The sequence below is a fragment of the Mesitornis unicolor genome, unplaced genomic scaffold (genome assembly GCF_000695765.1).
Source record: "Mesitornis unicolor isolate BGI_N332 unplaced genomic scaffold, ASM69576v1 scaffold1145, whole genome shotgun sequence".
NCBI classification, from domain to species: domain Eukaryota; kingdom Metazoa; phylum Chordata; class Aves; order Mesitornithiformes; family Mesitornithidae; genus Mesitornis; species Mesitornis unicolor.
The window spans coordinates 1-18863 of NW_010187271.1; the positions used below are offsets into that span (position 1 = coordinate 1).

Genomic DNA, 18863 nt, shown 5'->3' on the forward strand with positions numbered 1-18863 from the left:
CCCTTAGCTCCCTGCGCCCAGCTGAGGCCCGGCACGGAGCTCCCCGGCGTACCCCTCCATCCCGCACACGCAGTCGGAGCAGGGCCCCTAGAGCAGGTAGCCCACGGCGAGCAGGAGCTGGGCATCCAGGTCCTTGCCTTATGTGTGGTACTGATGGTTCCCAGCACCTGGGGTTCCTTGGGGGAACGGTCAGCCAGCGTGGCCGGGCAGGGAAGGAGGCGCAGGGGGGAGGGGAGGAAGGGTTCAGCATCCTGCCACGGAGGAGCTTGTGCTTGTTTTGCTGCAAAGTTGTAGCTGGTCTGAACTGGAACTGCCTGTCACATGAGCTGATTCAGCTGCTGAGCAACCTCCAGGCCCTCAGCATGGGCTGGAGGGGCGGCGATGGTGGTGGTGGTGGTGGGTCTCAGCCCCATGAGAAGGATGCAACCAGCCCTACCCCAGGGCAGGGAGGGGGCCGGGGGTGGGGGTGCACGCACTCCACCTCCAGTAGAAGGAGAACAGGCTGCAGCAGTTGTCTTGGTTGTGTTGGGAGGGCTCCTTCTTCAGCTGGTGTAATTTCAGGTAGCTTGGGTGCAACCAGGAGAAGGTCAACAGCTCCCAGTGTGAAGCAGCTGGTGCTTTTCTCTCAGCAGAGATTTTCAACTTTGAGCAGGAGTCCCTGATGGAGCCATGGCATGACATGCCCAGACTGAGGTTTCCTTACAGCTGTGGGGAGCCTCTGAGAGCAGGGAGGAGATTTCCCTGAATTGCTGTCCTTGGCCCATCCTGTTGGACACTGCAGCATTCAAAACAGGCTTTTCAGATCTGTCCCACACCAGTGGTTCGCGTGCTTTTTATGGCTCAAGCCAGGCACAGTGCTTAACAAAAAAAAAAGGCAAAAAGCTTTTAAAGCAAAGTGCCTGGATCAGACAGCTGCTGAGAGGAGCTCTCCCATCCTTCTGCCTGCAGGATCCAGGCAGAGCAGGGATATATCGACAGTGGCAGCAGGGCATGGAAAATGTAGGAGCTGGCCTACAGCTCCCAGGCATTATGGTATATTTATTCCAGTAGGGATAAAGACAGAGATGGCAAATGGGATCTGCCTGGGGCCTTTTAAGAGGAGCTCTGTAGGGCTGGCACCCAACTGGGCTTACATGTCCTGAGCTTGTCAGTTGTTTGTGCTTGTCCCCATGTCATGTGCATGCAGGTGGTGCTGGCCCATGGTGACTGTGGGGCAGTATGGATGTTGCCCAGCAGCAGCTCTCAGGAGGGACACTGGGTCTGACTGGCAACTCCTTGGCGGGAGTCAAACAGGGTAGCTTGGAGGTTCTCTTCTTCCCCGTGTCCTCTGGCAGAGCCAAATGCTGGGAAGTGCTGTCCTGTGCACTTCCCAGTGGGACATGCAAGCCCTCAGCGAGTGGAAGCTGTGTCATTGCTAGAAAACAAGCCAAAGTGGAGGAAGCTGCTTGCCCTCTTCCCATGAGCCCCACCATATGTGTGCATATCTTGTCAACTGGCAAATACAGATTTTCCAAAGAGGTGTGAGCTTTATTCCCAGCTGTGCACCTGGTTGGCAGGGTGACCTTGGGCACGTCCCCTTATCAGCCATGACTCGGTTCCCCAGCTGTAAAATGGGCAGCGAATGTGACCTTTGTGAGGCTGGTGGAGCAAAGGAGAGTACCTCTGGAAAGAGCTGAGCCTGAGTGCAGAGGGGACACTGTGCTCCCTTATGGGCAGTGGCTCCCAGCATCCAACTGGCGCCAGCTCCAGGGCAGACTGAGGCCGCAGTCCCCAGGGACCAAAGCCCAAAATGACCGCAGGCAAAACTAGTGGTTGAAAGCCAAGCAAAACTTCTGGGCTTGACCAAAATGAAGCGGGGAGGGCTGATTCCAACTTTTTAATCTGAAAGGCATTTTGCCGTGTCCCAGTCTGTAACGGCTGCAGGGGAAAAGCCGTTTTGCAGGGCTTGTTCTGGAAGGTGAGGCTGGAGCAGCTCCTCCTGGTTTCTTCTGTCCGTGTTATGGTTTTACTGATTCTTTGGAGGTGACCTGTTTCACAAACACATCTGGAAGGCTGCATCAGCCTTTCCTGCTGGGAAAATGCTGCCTCAGCAAAAGTGACTGTGCTCCCTTGAAAATCTGGCCCTTCTCCATTGCAGCACTCCATGATCTGGAGTCAGTGCGAGGTCACACAGCCAGCAGCATCTCCTGGCCTCCGTGACCACTTGTATCCCTCCTGTTTCTCTGTTCCCTTTCCCAGTGCAACCTGTTGGTGTGGCCAGGCCTTTTTCCAGTGCGATGTAATCCTGTTTGGTTTAAATGGGGTTTTTTTGTTTTTTTTTAAACCTGGATCATGTTGCTGGAAGGAGTCTTGGGTGAGGTTGCTCCTGCAGTTGTGCTGGCAGACCTAGCAGGCAGCAGCCCCCAGCAGAAGGCAAGGATGAATTACTTCTAGGTATCCGCATGGCTGTTGTTCCCCAACCTTCTGGAGCAGCCTCAAAAGCAACTCCCAAACTCAATTTTAATTTTTGCTAGCTTGCTCTTTTTACACATTGCTGTGTTTTTTAAGCTGTACTGAGACCGTGATGCACACATCTGCTGGACAGTGAGAGGACGAGGTTGGAGCACTGGAAGGCTGGAGGAGAGGTTGCTGGGCCAGGACATCTCAAACAGTGTCTGAGCCTCCCTGCACACACCCATGGTGATGATAATGTGAGGGGTGATCATTTCTGGAGAGAGCTGGGATTTTGTTGCTCACTGTGGGCAGCAGAGTGTGTCTCCCTGCCAGCCCAGAGGGCAATCCTGTGTTACAGCTGCTGTAATTTGGGATCTGCTTGGCAAAGCCAGCAGGGTCTAACCTTTCTCCACATGCTCACCAGGGAGCCCTGCTCTTCCAAGGCCACCTGATATTGAAGTCTCTTGGTGAGAGCAGCAAGGAGAGCCCAGGAACCAAACCACTGAATGTGCCCTTTGCACTACGGCACGGCTTTCCCCAAGTGCTGCTTCAGCGTCCTGCCCTGTTAATGTTTGATTTGCCTGGTGCTGTGCAGCCTGGCTGAGCCAGTGCAGCAGCAGGAGCAACCCTGGCAGATGACACTGACCTCACCGGGGTGTCCCCACTAGACACCAAGCCCTGGGGTCCTCACAGAGGATTGCTCCACACCCACCAAATTTCCTATTGGAAAACACTTCCTGGGGAGTCAGTGCCCTTCCCCCAACACTGAAATAGGGGGCAGATAAACAGGGAATTGAAAATGGAGACAGCTCAGTCCTCCAAACTCCTCGCCCCATGTCGTCCCCAAGGCTGGCCCCAGCAGTGGCCAAGCCTGGGGCTGTGCAGACCCAGCTGTGGGTGGTGGCCCCAGAGCCAGCTCTTTGCAGTGCCTGCAGATGTTTCCTGTGGAGCAGTGAGTAAGTAGCAGGGCTGGGCCTGCCGCCAGCGTGACTCGAAAGGCTCTTGAGGTCACAGGCTATGCTGGGCCAAGCTGGCTGAGAGCGTGGTGGCTGTCAGGCAGGGTGAGCGATCCAGCATGGAGCATGAGAGCCATGCTTGTCTCCTGTCTCCAGCCTCTGAATGCCCACAGGACTGGAATCTGCCACCCCACAGGTCCTGGTCCTCCTTGTGAGCCGGGCATTTTCACATCCCCATCTACCGGCTGCCTGGTGCAGTCAGAAGAAGCCCACACCATCCCAGCGTGGCTCTGTTTGGGCCAGAGGGAGCTGCCAGAGGTCCCCACTGGGTTCAGAGCTGCCATCAAGCAGCTGGTGGCCGTCCCCAGGCACAGCAGCGAGCCTCTGGTGACAAGGCTTGCTCTCTGTGCGTCACCAGGGTGACACTGGTGCTGCGTCAGCATTGAGGGCTGGGTGTTTTCTCCAGCTCTCAGCAAAAAGCAAAGGTCAGGGCCAGGAGGCTCAGCTGGCGAAGACGATGGGGATGGTGGGGACGAGAACTCCCAGCCCCTGAAGCAGACTGTACTGTGCCCTGGGTCATCGGACTCTGCTGAGTCCGGAGGTTTGATGCTGTGGGTTGCACGGTGTAAGGCTTTTCCCAAGCCGTGACCAAGATAAGTGTGATCTGTGCTGACTCAAACCACCTCACTTTGGCCTTGGGCAGGACTAGAGAAGTTCCTCATCCTCCTCTTCCTCCTCCCACCTGCAGGCTCGGCAGAGCTGGGGCAGCCTCCAGGGAGTTGAGGGCAGGCTCTGGGCACCCACACTGCTGGATCTGTCCCTCTGCACAGTAGCAGCGTGCCTTGCTGGGGCTGGCAAGCCAGACTGGGGACCTGCAAGTCGCTCTTCCATCCACCCCACAAGTCCTTGGCCCAGGCACTGCTCTGGGCTGGCATTCAGCCTCTTCCTTCATGTTTAAGCCTTTGGCAGCCAGCGCCCACACAGTTGCCTTTTTCCTCCGAGGAGGAAGTTGGTTGGCTCTTCTAGAAGTAGTTGGCTTAAAAATAAATTATGCATCTCCCCTGTCACTGCAGCATGGGCACATGGCTCCCTGTGCCCTGCCCTGGCCCAGCCCCACCAGTGCCCTTTTGTCAAGGCTGTGGCAGTGCCTGTGCCTTGGTGCTGCTCCATCCCTCTCCATCAGCGCCTCTCCTGCTGGCCCAGGTAGCCCTGGCTCTGCTGCCCTTGCCTTCATCTCCCTCCCTGCTCTCAGCCATTGTGCAGGGCTGGGCCGCTGTCTCAAAGCTGATTTTGTTGTGGTTTAATGCCATAGGTGCACCCCACCAGCTCTTCACCCCAGCTGCTGGCATGGAGCCCCGGGATGTGGTGCTTGGTTGAGTGTTGGCAATTTGGCTTGTGGCGGGGAGAGGTGGTGGTGTGCCATGTCACTAATGTGGGACTAACACTGGTGGGGACCTTGCTGGGTGTCCCCGCATGTTTGCTGGCTGTGGTTTTGTCCTGGTTTTGCTGGGATAGAATAATAGATTCAGTTTTCTGTTCAGGAAAGATGCATTTTTGAGAAGATTACAGCACTCGAGTGGATGGGAACAAAGTTGATAAGACACTTTGTTTTAGTTTTTGGCCAGCCTTGGTATGCAGATTGCCATAGTGTTCAATGTCTGCAGCAGTTTTGAGTTAGCCAGGTGCAGAAGCTGGGGGGACAAAAGCCAGGGGAGGTGATACAAGCTGGCCAATAGAGGTAATCCATACCATAAATGTCATGCCCGCTATGAACTGAGGAGTTTGGTTGGGATGGTTCTCTTTCCTCAATGATTGTCATTTCCAGAGGGTCTTGCACATCATTCTGCTCCCACGGGCTGCGTCCTCGCTTGGTGTGACTGTTGTGCTGTGGTGCTTGTGGTGCTTGTAATTTAGCATTCACTGCTGGGAGCTCACAGCTTGTGACTACTATATGGGCTGAGTATGACTTTGCAGATTTTTTTAATTAATATTTGTATTAATATTAGTTTCTTATTTTATTAAATGTAGTGTCAACCCACTGCTCTCCTTTCCTTTACCTGATTCCCCTCTTTGGGTCAGGAGGGGTGACAGAACAACTGCCTGAATGAAGGTAGCTCCCAGCCTGGGCACTGCTGGGAGAGAGGGTGCGAGCTGCAAACTGGGCAGCAAAGGCACTGTACTGGTGTGGAGTGGAGCAGCCAGGAGGGTTTGCTGTGCCTCGCAGGCTGGCATGGGGATTTGAGCTTGTCGACAAATAGACAAGAGCTGCAGATCAAAGCTGGCCTGGGTTTTGCTGGCCCAGCACCAATCTGGGAGAGGGTCAAGGGAAGCCCAACGCACTTGAGGCCAAACCAGCATCAGTGAGCTGGGCAGAGATGTTTCCAGTGTGCCCAAGGGATTTAACTGGACTGCCTCAAGCTTTCTCAGACTGGGAGGTAGCCGGTCCCTTTGCAGTGTCCCTGCTGCATGGCAGAGTGGGTTTGGAGGTCTCTGCCTGGCACCCCATGCAGCCTCCGCTTGCCCCGGTGCCAGCTGTAGACAAAGAACAGAGGTTTCCACATGGCTGAAAGCCCCTGCTTGGCTTCCCCGTGCTGGCTAGCACAAACTGACCTGTAACTGGAAGCTGGGGAGGGAATTTTGGACTGGCTCGAGATCACATTGCCTGATCATCACAGTGCCTAGATGTGGACGTGGCTCTGTACCATGTCAGCTGCGTGTTGGCATAGATGAGAAAAGGTTGGACTTACAAACTGAGCAAGAGCAGAGCCTGGCTGCAGTTCTCAGGGCTGAGTCCCAAACTGTTCTGTTCACTCAGTGAAGCTGTCCTGGGCTTTATGCTCCGCAACAAGCCAGCGGTGGGCCAAGCAGTGCTGCAACACACAAGTAGTATTTGGGACTCATTGCTGCAGAAGATGATCAGCTCTGGACTCTTTTGGCTTCTGCTACCTGTAGCTTCTCCAAAGTTTTCTTACCTCCTGTGTTTCCCAGGCTGGAAAACGGCAGATCAAGCCCACATCCGTGTCTTTAAGAGTGAAGCTCTTATGCTCTTTCTCTTTTCTTGCTCTTCCTGTCCTCTCCTCTAGCATGTGGATCTCTCCTTCCCCTGCACCCCAGGCACCCTAACACAGTGGAGCAGCTCAGCCCCACAATGGGGAGCAGGCACCCCCATGCCCCATTCAGGTGGAGCCCCTAAACCCCTGTCTTTGTTTTGCCCCGACAGGCCGTCACTCAGCCCCCGAATGCCATGACTGAAGACATTTATACCAATGGCTCAGCAACTCTGGGCAGTCCCTCGCACAGCAACGGCCGCGAGGTGCGGAAGATTCGCCTCGTCCAGTTCGAGAAGGTCACGGAGGAGCCCATGGTGAGCGCTGCTTAGATCCCAAAGCCTGGTGGCACCCCAGGGGGAACGGCGGGGCAGGCAGAGCTGTGCCAATGGGCCGGCCTCAGGGAAATCAGGAGACCGCTGGAGACCTCAGCCATGGGAAGAGGGTGCTGGATCCTGCCTGGGGACTCAGAGCGAGCCCTGTCACAGGGTGGTGACGGTTGTGCCAAGAGGAGCTGCAGCAGGCTGGGCTGGCCAAGCAGGGGGCTCCCCCACAGCCATTGCACAGCTCACCATGGACGTGGGCCTGCAGAGGACTTGGCTGAGAGCGAGGGAGCGCTCCCCTTCGGCGAGCAGTCATGGATTTTCCTGTCTTCCAGGGAATCACGCTGAAGCTCAACGACAAGCAGAGCTGCATGGTGGCCAGGATCTTCCACGGGGGCATGATTCACAGACAAGGTAATGAGGCCCTCGTAGAGGCAGTGTATGGGGTGCAGGTCTGCAGCTGGTTTCTTTCCATGCAGAGATAAGCCAGTCCCCGAGCACTGCTGGTTTTCCCTTGAGATGTGGGCATCTGTTCCTCCACAAAGAATATGGCAGGAACTCAGGACTCGCTGGTCTCTCTGCATGGTTGTCATGTTAATACGCTGGAGGCTTTGGGAAGAAATGGAGGACTGGGGAAAGGGCTCTCTCAAAAAGGAACCGGAGACCTTGTGTCTCCTTGTAGTGGGGTCACTGTAACAAGAGATGGATCATACCCCAGAGATGAGGGAAGCTCTTCCCATTCCTAAAGTACACAGATGGGACAGGCTTGCTGTGGATTGGCTCTGCAGACCATAAGAAGGTGCCAAAAGAAATAAATAGGTGCTATTTTCTGGTTTTGAGTCTTGCCAAGGGGGCATGGAAATGAGATGTTCTGTGCTTAGAAGAGGCCCTTTTCCAGCCTTGGTTCCAAGTGGGAAGCCAAAATAACCCAGGAGCCGTTCCAATAATGCTACAGGAGCCTGATTTATAGCAGTATAGCTGAGGCTGTAAACTGTCTGGGATATAAACTGAAAACACACAAAATCAAGAATGCTTGTGTTAAGGGCCCTGTAAGGAGGCTGTCATTTGGCTTCAGGTGAGGTACTTGGGGTTGGATAACTCTGAAAAAGGTGCTTTGATCAGTGTAAAGCGCTGAAGGACACACGGTGTAAAGCAACCAGATGACCTCCAGACTGGATGAAGTGTGTGTATTTGGGCAGAGGGGAAGAATTCATTCCCCTTGTGCTTTAGTCCCACATGGTTAGGTGACACGTGTGGCTCCACAGGCCACAGACACCGCGGTGTCCTCGCCACAGGTTGCCCAGGGGGTTGGGAGGATGATGGAGCTGTGTAGTTTGAGTTTGGTGAGCAGCTCTTGTCTGGTCCTGCATTTTCATGTTTCTCCCATTGCTGGCAGGGTCCCTTCATGTGGGCGATGAAATCATAGAAATCAATGGGCAGAGTGTGAGCAACCACTCGGTTGACCAGCTGCAGAAGATGCTGGTAGGTATTTGTGTTGGGCAGGACTGTTTCCTGGGAAGGGCCCCTTTGAGATGTGCCTGCTGGCTGAGCACTCACCCTCTCCTCGATACCAGAGCCCACACGCAGCTGTGTGCAGCAGTGTGATTTTGCAGACCTGAGCCACTCCTGCAGGTCACCTTGGTGCCACTTTCCTGCTGGTGAGGTCATGGTGATCCTGCCAGGCCCTTGCCAGAGACAATTTTGGGCAGGTTCTCTGACTTGCCGTGGGTTCACACACTGAGGCATGACACACATGTAGGACCTGGCCAGAAAGAGGTGGTGGTGGTGCTGAGAACACCCTCCAGCAGCCTAAGCAGGAGGCCTAGCTCTGCTGTGGTGCCATGGTCCTTTCCTAGCTGGTGGCAGGATGTCCGTGCTCCAGACAGTGGGACCAAGGAGGAGTTTGTCTTTAGTCTACCTCCTGAGAAGGGCAGTTGGGCCAGAAGGCCCCTTCAAGCCTCCAAATGTGGTTGTACCCATGGGACGATGTAGGCCTTGTGAACAAGGCAACATCTGACCTGTGGCAGGCAAGGGATGCTGTGCCTCTAATGTCACCAGGACAGATGGAGGGGACCTGGAGCTCCTAACTGGAGCAGCCAGGCTGCAGATGATCTCCATGTCCATTCTGGTGAAGCTCAGCAGTGCTCACAGCCAGCCCCTTGTGGAGGTGTTGGTGTAACCCCCGTGGGGATGGGACAAGCTGTGCTGCCACGGCTCTTAGCAGAGCTGTTTCTGGCCAGGCTGGGGTGTCTCCCAGCATCACAACAAGACTGGGAGCATCCAGGAGCTCCTTGCACAGGTTGTTGCTGTCGAGCTGCCTTCAGGCACCACCTCCTCCAACTCTTCTTTCTCCCCTTCCTTTGTTCACTAGAAAGAAACCCAGGGGATGGTCTCAATAAAAGTCATTCCCAACCAACAAAGCCGCCTCCCTGCTCTCCAGGTAAGTGCAGCCTCCTGTGCAGGGGCATGGCTGTGGGAACAGGTGGGACCAGAGCAAACCATGGGGCAACAGTGCTGGGGAGAGCTGTGCTGAGCCAGGGGAAGGACAAGGGAATGGCTGCCCAGTTGCCTTGCCTGAGCTGCTGGAGTATGAAAGGACCTGTCCCGAGTGAACAAGCAGGTTTTGGCCCTGTGTGGATGCGTTTACCCGATGTGTGTGTAGGAACGTGGGCCTGGGATGTGCAGTGGTCCTTGTGTGCAGTGTTTGGCGATGGGAAAGCGGCAGTGGGTGCACACCAGGAAGCATGAGAGAGTTTCCTGCCACCCTCAGAGCTGTGGCCATTAGAGCCATGTCCCCGTCACGGGGCTGTGTCCCCGTCACAAGGCCACGGCAGCACCTCCAGGTGCAGCACCAGGCTCTCGCTGCGCCCAGTTGTCACTGATGCCCGGTGCATCAGCTGCGAGGAGGGTGATGTGGGTCCAGATGCCACCAGCACGCTGGGGAGCAGCGAGGGGGAGGAAGGAAAGCAGTGGGGGAGAGGAAGGCAGCTCCTTGCACCTGCTGCCACTGCCAGGGTGGGGGTGATGTGCGGTGGCAGGGGGTGCCTGACGCCTGCCTGGCTTTGCCTTTGGAGTCCTGCTGTGGCTGAAATACTCGGGATAGTGGGGAGGGCTGGCTCCTCTGCGGAGATTTCAGTGCGTCGTGGCTGGGATACTGATGCCCCAGCACAGCCCCACTGTGGTGGACAGGCGTGAGTGGGAGAAGAGCTCAGAGGGTGAGGGCTGGATGGTGCTGGGATGGGCTGGGGAGCCCATCTCACCCTCCTTCCTTATCTGGAGACTCTGACCATGGTGGCAAGTGGAAACCGTCTCTGTCTTTTGCTCAGTCTATGCTGTCCCCATTCCAGCTCACCCAGCCTTGCGGTGTATGCTCATTACACATGGGCCCATGTCTGTCCTTCCCTGCTGTCCATCTGCCCTCCCTGGCCTGACCCAGCCGGGTCTGACCGGCCAGGCCAGCTCAGTGCCAGGGGAAAAGTTACCTCTGAGGAAAAGGACGTGGTTGCTGGCTCACCCAAGGCTGGCCGTGGGCTCAGAGAGACACAGGGACCAATTCCTTCCCAGCAGCAGTTGTCTTCCCTCTTGCTTTGAGGCTTTTTTGCCACTTTGAGGCCGACTGAGTGTCTCTTGGGGCAGGTCTGCTAAGGAGGAACCTAATGAGGAGCAGCACGAGATCACCTCCATGCTGTTCCCAGGCACAAACCGCAGCCTTTTGACCTTAAAGACCAGGGCTTCTGGTGCTTGAGCCTGCTCAGTACCTGGGCTCCCAGTCCCAGAGAGGGCACTGGCAGCAGGCAGAGCTTCCATTTGGAGCTGGCCCTTTGCAGTTGTGCATGATGCCTGGAGCCGTCTGATGGTGACTTCCAATTGGTGTAAGGGAGTCTTTCCAAAAGTGACCGGGCTCCAGGTGCCTGAGCAGTGCTTGCTGTGCATCCCTCACGTGTTCGTGTTGATAACCTGGTGCCAGGGAGTGCTTTCAAAGCAAGCATCAGTCCTCATCCAGAAAGGAGATTCCACTTGTGTTGGCTTCCAGTGTGAGAGATCTCATGTCTCATATGGATGCTCTGCTTTCCCGGCAGTGAAAGGGAACCATGTTCATGTTCCACTGTCTCTTATGTCCCCAGCAGCACTGCTGAAGGAGGATTTACTGTGGGAATTGTTTTAATGTGAAACAAGGACAGCACAGTCTACCCTACCCAGGGAGGATGACTTTTCAGGCCGTGCCTATCGCATATGAGGACAGGACATAGGCATCGCCCCATGTGAATTCCTGTGCCTGCTTGCTACATGCTGCATTGGGGATAAATAACTTGGTAGGGCTGTGCTCAGGGGAATCCTGCATTAGTGTGAGCATGAGGCTGGGTCTGATAGTGCTGCTTCCCCTGTAGAAGGGTCTCCCAGCAGCCTCAGGCCCACAGGACCAAAAAAAGGGCAATGTGAGGTCTGTGTGCAGCCACACCATTGCCTTGTTCCCTAAACCCTGTCTTTCACTCCTCATCCTCCATACCATAGCTTAGCTTTGCTCCCACCCTCATCCTGAGCTGGTCCTGATCTTGCCAGCTATGCTGGCCAGAGACAAATTGCAGCTGCAGCAGTGTTTCAGATGAGAAACCATTCATCCAGGCATCAAGAGCAAGCAGCAGTGCAGAAAACACTGGGTGCACATGCGTGGTAGCTCTCCTCCTGGAGATTGGTTATGCTCATCCATCCTGTTTCTCTCCAATGGTCTGTTCTTCCTGAACAATCTTCCTTGAAAACCGGTCCATGCATGGAAGCCATACGCCATTTCTCTCCTGACCTTGCAAAGATGCTCGGAACCAGCAAGAGCCCAGGGGTGCCCGGCTGCCTCTGGCTTCAGAGGGGATTGAGGCCAAGGAGGGCAGCAGGGCAGGCACTGTAGAGTCCCTCCCAAAGAGCTGAGTGGGTAGAAGGAACAGGGAAAGGCCACTTTGTCACACCTTCCTGGTCCCCAGGGCTTCCTTCTGTTTCACTGGCTCCCAATAGCGCCAAGGTGGCGTCCTCCTCCCTCCCTCACCCACCAGCACATCTCACTGCAACTCCATGCCCAAGAGCTTCCTCCAAGGCTTTGTGCATCTCCTTTCTCCCCGCTCAGCCCTCATGGGGCTGGGATCCCTCCCTCAGTCACTGCCAGGGGATGCAAAGTGGGGCTGGGAGCTGGACACAACCACGTTCGGCCCTGCATGGCCATGATGACTCTGGTCTGCTTTCTCTTTTGCAGATGTTCATGAGGGCACAGTTTGACTACGACCCCAAGAAAGACAACCTGATCCCCTGCAAGGAAGCGGGGCTGAAGTTTCAGACTGGCGACGTGATTCAAATCATAAACAAGGATGACAGCAACTGGTGGCAGGGCCGGGTGGAGGGCTCCTGCACTGAGTCGGCGGGACTCATCCCTTCTCCGGAGCTGCAGGAGTGGTAGGTCTCCGGATTTGGCTAGAAGGGCTGGATGTGGGAGCGGAGGTGGGAACAGTGACCATGTGTCAATCCCACTGCTGCCCCAGGGCTTGGGGTGACAGCTGGCCCATGGTGGTGTCCTCCTGTCTTGGCAGGCGTGTGGCGAGCGCCACCCAGTCCACTACTCAGAGCGAGTCTCCGAGCTGTAGTCCTTTTGGGAAGAAGAAGAAGTGCAAGGATAAATACCTGGCCAAGCACAGCTCAAGTAAGTGTGAGCGGGGTGGTGGGCTCCATCCCTCCTGCCTCTGGGCAGGGGCAGGTCTGTCCTCCATGGGAGTTGGAGCAAACGGCCCAGCTGTGTTGGAAGTGGGGTCTTGGGATACCCCACAGCTATCAGCTTTTTTGAGTCCCTTCTCCAGAGTCCTCATACCCCTCAGGTGGTCGCAGCCATGTCCCCATGCAGCTCTGTAGCGCACATGGCCTGGGCTGCCTCACACAGGGCAGGCAGTGGCCTTGCTGCTGCTCATCAATGAGGGAGGAACCCAAACTGCGTCCCACAGCTGCCAGGATATCTCCTGCTGGAGCAGGGAGCCTGTCCCTCAGCTGCCCTTGCAAACGCCCCATGCTAAGCATGCCCTGGGCCAGCAAAGGCGGGTGCCTGAGGACGTGCTGGCTCCTAGCCCAGCCTGCAGCTCCAACCAGCAACAAACAAGGCCGTAAATCAGTGAGATAAATAAGGCTCCCCCAGCAACAAGCTCCCTGTAGTGTCCTGCTGCCTGCCCCCCAGCTCCTACTGTCCAGAGCAGTTTTACTGAGCAAGAGCAGCCATGGCTGCTGGTCCAGCTCCTCAGGACCCCCTCCACACCTTATGTGCTTGCCGCTGCCCTTTTCCCTGAGCAGTCAAAACAGGGATGAGGTCCTAACCCAGTCCTCATAGCTCCTTCCATTTTGCCTGAGACTTCAGTCTGATGTGCATGAAGTCCTGCTGCTGCTGAGCCAGCTCTGACTGCTCACTGTCTCGTTTCTCCTCTGCTCCAGTTTTTGACCAGCTGGATGTGGTTTCGTATGAGGAGGTGGTGAGGCTGCCTGCCTTCAAGAGGAAGACTCTGGTGCTCATCGGTAGGTCCTGCCCCAGGCGTCTTCCATGTGTGGTGGGTCCCAGGGGGGTAAACAGGATGAGTCAGGTGCTGGGGCAGCATCGCCCTTCAAATCTTGGTAAGCTCTGAGGAGCATTTCTTTGCCTGCAGCAGTCACCAAGCAGGCTGACCGCCTCCATGCAGCATTGCATATGGTCTGGCACCTGCACTGAGATGCTGAGGTAGAGTTAAGTCAGGAGTTTTCAGCTCCTAAGTGTCCTTACGGATAATTTTTATTAAAAGCAGCTCAGGTCTGCGCAGCTGCACCAAAGCAAGTGCTCCCATCCTGTGGGTGCTCTGCAGGCATGGGCAGCCCAGCCATGCTAGCCATGCAGCAGGCACTGGTCCCTTCTCCAGCTGGGGCTGGGAGTGAGTGTGCCCAGGGCAGGGAGAGCCTTTTCCAGGCCTTGAAGACACCATGGACCAGCTCATAAAGCAGATCCTGAGCAAGGCCTCAGGAGCTCTGCACTTTTCCTCAGACCGAGAGCTGTGGAAGGGCCTTTGCATCTTCTGCCAGGCTTCTCTGAGCCAGCTTCAGCATCCATCTCCCCTTCTCTGCAGGGGCCAGCGGCGTGGGCCGTAGCCACATCAAGAATGCTCTGCTCAGCAACAGTCCAGAGAAGTTCATGTACCCACCCCCATGTAAGTACCCAGCTCAGGCTGCATTTCCTCTTATCCCGTTGAGCCAGGCCCTTCTGACAGCAGGTGGAAGGGGGGGAGATGTTCCTCCAGTGCCACCAAGCCCCTGATGTCAGAGGCCACCACCCAGCCAGCACTCACCATCTCTCTTCCTCCCTCCCCAGACACCACACGCCCCCAGAAGAAGAATGAGGTGGATGGGAAGGATTACTACTTTGTCTCCACTGAGGAGATGACCCGGGACATCTCAGCCAATGAGTTCTTGGAGTTTGGAAGCTACCAGGGAAACATGTTTGGCACCAAGTTTGAAACAGTGCACAAGATCCACCAGCAAGACAAAGTCGCTATTTTGGACATTGAGCCCCAGGTAGGGACCCTTTCACCTCTCTGACACCAAACATGTGGGTGCCACTTTGCAAAGTAGCAGCTGTGTCCAGTAGCCAGCCCAGAGCAGGGCTGGGGGTGCCCTTACATCTGCCATGGGGGGCAGAGGAAGCCATGCTGGGACCTCTGCCCCAGCTTCACCCAACAGGAGTCCACCCAGAGAGCCCATGGCCCCTTTAGCCCACCACTGCGACACAGGCACCATCGCAGCCCTAGGGGCAGCGGGGGGAGTGGGGGACAGCAGCCATGCTCTGGTTAACTACACCCCTCTCTCCACAGACCCTGAAGATTGTCCGCACGGCTGAACTCTCCCCATTCATAGTCTTCATTGCCCCAACAGACAAGGCAGAGCAGGTGGGTGGCCGGGTGCTGAGGCTTGCGTGCCCACAATGGGAGGACAGGGGGGGCACAAAAAGCCTGATCCAGCACCCCAGGGCTCTCTCCCTGCTCCACAGCAGCTTCTTCCTGTCTGCATTGGTTTTTGTGGTCCAGGAGAACAGGGCAACTTCCTCAGCACAAGCCTGAGAAACAGGAACTGGTGATCTGGGAGCTGGTGTCTTCTACAGCTGTAGGCTCTTTCCCAAATTGACACCCCCAGCAACCACCGTGCCTGCAGCACAATCAGCCACTAACAGTGGGGTGCACAGCCCAGCACCCCCGGCACTCTCCAGCTGCAGCAGAGCAGGAACATTTATCCTGCTATCAGCTATGCAAATAGGACATGCAAACAGCAGCTCCTTTCATTCTTTGCCTCATTAAGATGCTCATCCTTCCAAAATTAGGATGAATGCAGCACTAATGCCACAGTTAACTCATGCAGCACCAAGCACTGCCACAGAGAGGGGGGGAAACTCACAGCTGTGCCCCTCCTGGACTCATGGCCAGCCAAGGCCACCTCTCCCAACCTATCTGGGGGTTGTAAAGCTTAAGATAGATAGTTTGCAGGGATATTTATGCATTTGGAGGCATGTTAACCTACAGAGGATTGCAAAGCCAGATGCAGGAGGCTGGGGGAGGAAAAGAGGGGCAAAGCATCAAGGCAGAAAGGGCACTTTTTGGGAGCTGCTGCCACCCCCTCCATGCCCCATCACCCACTGTGCTGTAATCCTGCTGCAGTGGGCAGGGCCAGCCCCGCTGGTGCAGGCACCAAATATAGCTTGGCTGTCGCAGCTCAGGTAACTGCTCACTAGGAGGGATGTAGCAGAGCCAAAATGTGACCAGCAGAGCTCACAAGACCCAGGAAAACTCTTCATTGCTCTCCCCTCTTCCACCCCCCCAAAAAAAACCTGGAGACACAGCAGAGGTGCAGTGAGCACAGCACCCCAGGCTCATCCCTCTCTGGAGACAAAAGCAGAGAGCTATCTCTGGTAGGGAGATACATGGAGATCAGTGTGGAAATCAGTCTGGGCTCTGCTGTCAAGGGCACAGCTGCCTGCAGGGACACACTCCTGGGATGCCTCTGCTAAATAAGCCAGGCAGCTCTGCTTTCACAGTGAAGAAATTTAACCCTAGCCCAGCCAAAACCAGTAGAGGGAAGCTGGTACAGCTCTGCCAGCCAGTGCTGTTCTGGTCAAAAGCCAGTGGGGAGGGACCACCCTGCAGGGATCCTACCTTGAAACCAGCCTTAGGCCTTGAGCTGGCTATGCTGCAGAGCATACAAGTGAGCAGCGTGCTGCTTGGTGAAGCTTCTCCTCCCAGGGAGCTGCCACAAAGCATTCTGAAAGAGAAATGCAACCTAATGCTGCCAGCATTGCATAAAAGGCCAGCAAATCTCCCTGAGATGGCACAACTCCTGGCTTGTCAGACAAGCTGCAGAGCTGCCCTGATACTTAGCAACCACTTGTTTTGGTGGTGGTGGGAGTTTGCCTGTTGGGGTGGGCTGTGACATTCCTCTCCTCCTGAGCACTCTCCTGTTTCTTGCAGTCAGAGGCTCTGGAGCAGCTCCGGAAGGATTCAGAGAGCATCCGGAGCCGATACGCACACTACTTTGACCTCTCGCTGGTCAACAACGGGGTGGATGAGAGCCTCCAGCTGCTGCAAGAAGCCTTTGAGCAGGCCTGCAGCTCTCCACAGTGGGTGCCTGTCTCCTGGGTCTACTGAGAGGGCATCTGACCCCAGCCGCTTCCCATCAACCATCCTGCAGCCCTGGGGAGGCACCTTCTCCTCAACTCCCCTGATCCACACACAGCCCAGCACAGCTCCCTTCCTCTGCTGCTCCATGGACATGATCTCCATTGGTTGACACACACAGGGTTTTTGGATCTCCTGTCCTGGGGGAACGCAGGACAGGGGCTGTCCAGGGGATGGCCACCTCCCTCAGTAACCCTTTAGCTCAGAGCACAGCTCCCTGCCTCAGCAGGCGAGGGAAGGCACAATCCTGCTGTAGCACCCAGCCAATGTCTGCATCAGTCCCAGGGGAAGTGGCAGAGCAGGGGCTCTCCAGGCTGATGCCCCCTGAAGTACACACTGTGCCACAAACACCTCAGAAGCCTGGCTGGTGTCCACGAGCCTTCAAGGAAGCCCACGGTTTAGGAGGCTTCACCCATACCACACCAGAGCTCCTACACCTAAGAGTTTCTCCTAAAAAAAGAAGGGGAAAGAGCAGAAAAAGGCCAACATGGATTTGAGAAAGGTGGTGTGCAGCACACCACCCCCAGGTAGGTCTCACCCTGTGTTCAGAGGTTGGGAGTTTCAGTTCACCCTGTACAACTGTACCTGTAAAAACTCACTGTATTTAAATCCTCACCGTGCAGCTTGGATTGTTACCACCTGGCCAGAGAAACTCAGCAGCAGCTGAGGAAGCCCCATGGACCAAACCCCAGAGGGACAGTTCAATGGGTCAACCAGATCCAGCCACATGTATCTGTTGCATGCAGTAGAAAGTGTCTCTACAAATACCATCCAGGCATGTTTTTCCGAGTCTAGGGTGTACTCCACATTGTATGCAAACATAAAAGCCACCCACATAAAGGGTTTCCTCCTCCTGCAGGAGCGTACTGACACACAAGCCCCACCATGACCATGTCCGGGAAGCATCACCATGGCTCCTGGGCAAACCACAGCCATCATTTAGGTGAAAATCTCATCTGTGTGTTCAGCAGTCAGCTAGGGGAAAGGGGAAGAGGGTTAAGAGGTCTTGTGCAATTTTTTTAAGGATGCCAAAAATAAAATCTGTTGATGTGCAATAGGGACCTTCGTTCTGATCTACTGCAGGGAAACAATGAGCAGCAATAAATGTGTGCTGAAACATTGCCATGACTGGTGTTTTACCTCAGGCTGAGCACCTGCTTACAGCTGAAAGCCTGTTCCCACCTCCCTGGCCCTGCCACACTCAAAGTTAGGCAGGCCAGAGCCAAACAGTCCCCCGAGGCACTGTCAGACCTCTCCAGTAGCTCAACTCCAGCAACGGCAGGAATGGCAAAGGAGGGAAGAAAACACCTGGCTCCCAGGCACATATCCCAGTGATTTTACCAACGTGGAGGGTGGGCTGTAAGCACTTGAGAAGTCTTGACCAGCAGTAAAGACCCCCGAGTGATGTCCACATCAACATGACCACTTCTCTGCATCAGCAGCCTCTTCAGGAGAGCAGCACAAATGCTGGGCACAAGGGACAGTCATTTCCCTGCCCAGCTGCAGCACGTGCGTGTGTTAAGCTACCTCCCCTCCCCATGAACAGACCACTGACCTTTTATAGGAGCCAGATGAGCAAGAAAATCACCTGTTCAAAAATAGGGCTTTTATTTTTTTGTAAACAGAGTAAATAAAAATGGGCTTTTTTTTTCCTGCTCAGGTTCTGAAAGCCACCAGCTGCTGGCCCCACTGCCTGTGTATCTCTAGCACTGGAGGGGAGAAAAGCCAGTTAAGATAGAAGCAGAGCATGGGGCCAAGACAAACGTTACAGAATCACTGCAAGGATGAAGCTCAGAACAAAGCAGCCCGGATCCTTCCCCATTAAAAGGGGATGAAATCCTGGCTCAGCACTACCTCTGTGACAGAAGAAAGACCTCCCACCCCCAGTGGGACACCCCAGATAAGAAAATTAGGACAAATCTTTCTGAAACCACTCAAGCCCCACACCCGGTGCCCCTTACAGAGCTGCCTCTGGCCAAACTTTTCCTCTTGAGGACCCTGGTCCCAAAAGCCCTTTAGAAAAGCATCCTGGCTAGCTGCCTTCTGGTCACTTTGCTTCTGCTCGCCAGCAGCATCCCCACTTCAAGTCTTCAGAGCACATTCAGTATCAAAACTAGGGAAGGCAACTGAAAGCACTGCAGTCCCATCCCAACAACAGTGTAGAGGAGAGCACAGAGCCAGCAAGAGGTAAACACTGACAAGGTCACTGGGGCACTGGGTCTGGGGACCAGCCAACAAGCAGGTCCCTGCTCTATAAAGCAAAAAGCAGGAACTTAATGTTCTAATCCTTTTATGACAAAGTTTCAAAAAGTACTGAAGAACATCTGCATGGTCCATTTGATCTCATCTAGCTGAGGGTCAAGCCAAGCACCCAGTCAGTTAAAACAAACCAGACTCCTT

The 18863-nt window shown here is 55.2% G+C and overlaps 1 protein-coding gene across 1 annotated transcript; it reads left to right on the forward strand.

Moving 5' to 3' along the window:
• Positions 1-6607: 6607 nt before the first annotated feature.
• On the forward strand, positions 6608-16624 carry MPP1 (membrane protein, palmitoylated 1, 55kDa). Its single transcript, XM_010185370.1, has 11 exons — positions 6608-6753; positions 7095-7173; positions 8156-8241; positions 9131-9199; positions 11999-12195; positions 12330-12439; positions 13213-13293; positions 13872-13952; positions 14114-14316; positions 14613-14687; positions 16257-16624. Exons 1-11 carry the CDS (start codon positions 6634-6636, stop codon positions 16431-16433), a joined length of 1278 nt encoding a protein of 425 aa, XP_010183672.1. The 5' UTR covers positions 6608-6633; the 3' UTR covers positions 16434-16624.
• Positions 16625-18863: the final 2239 nt, after the last annotated feature.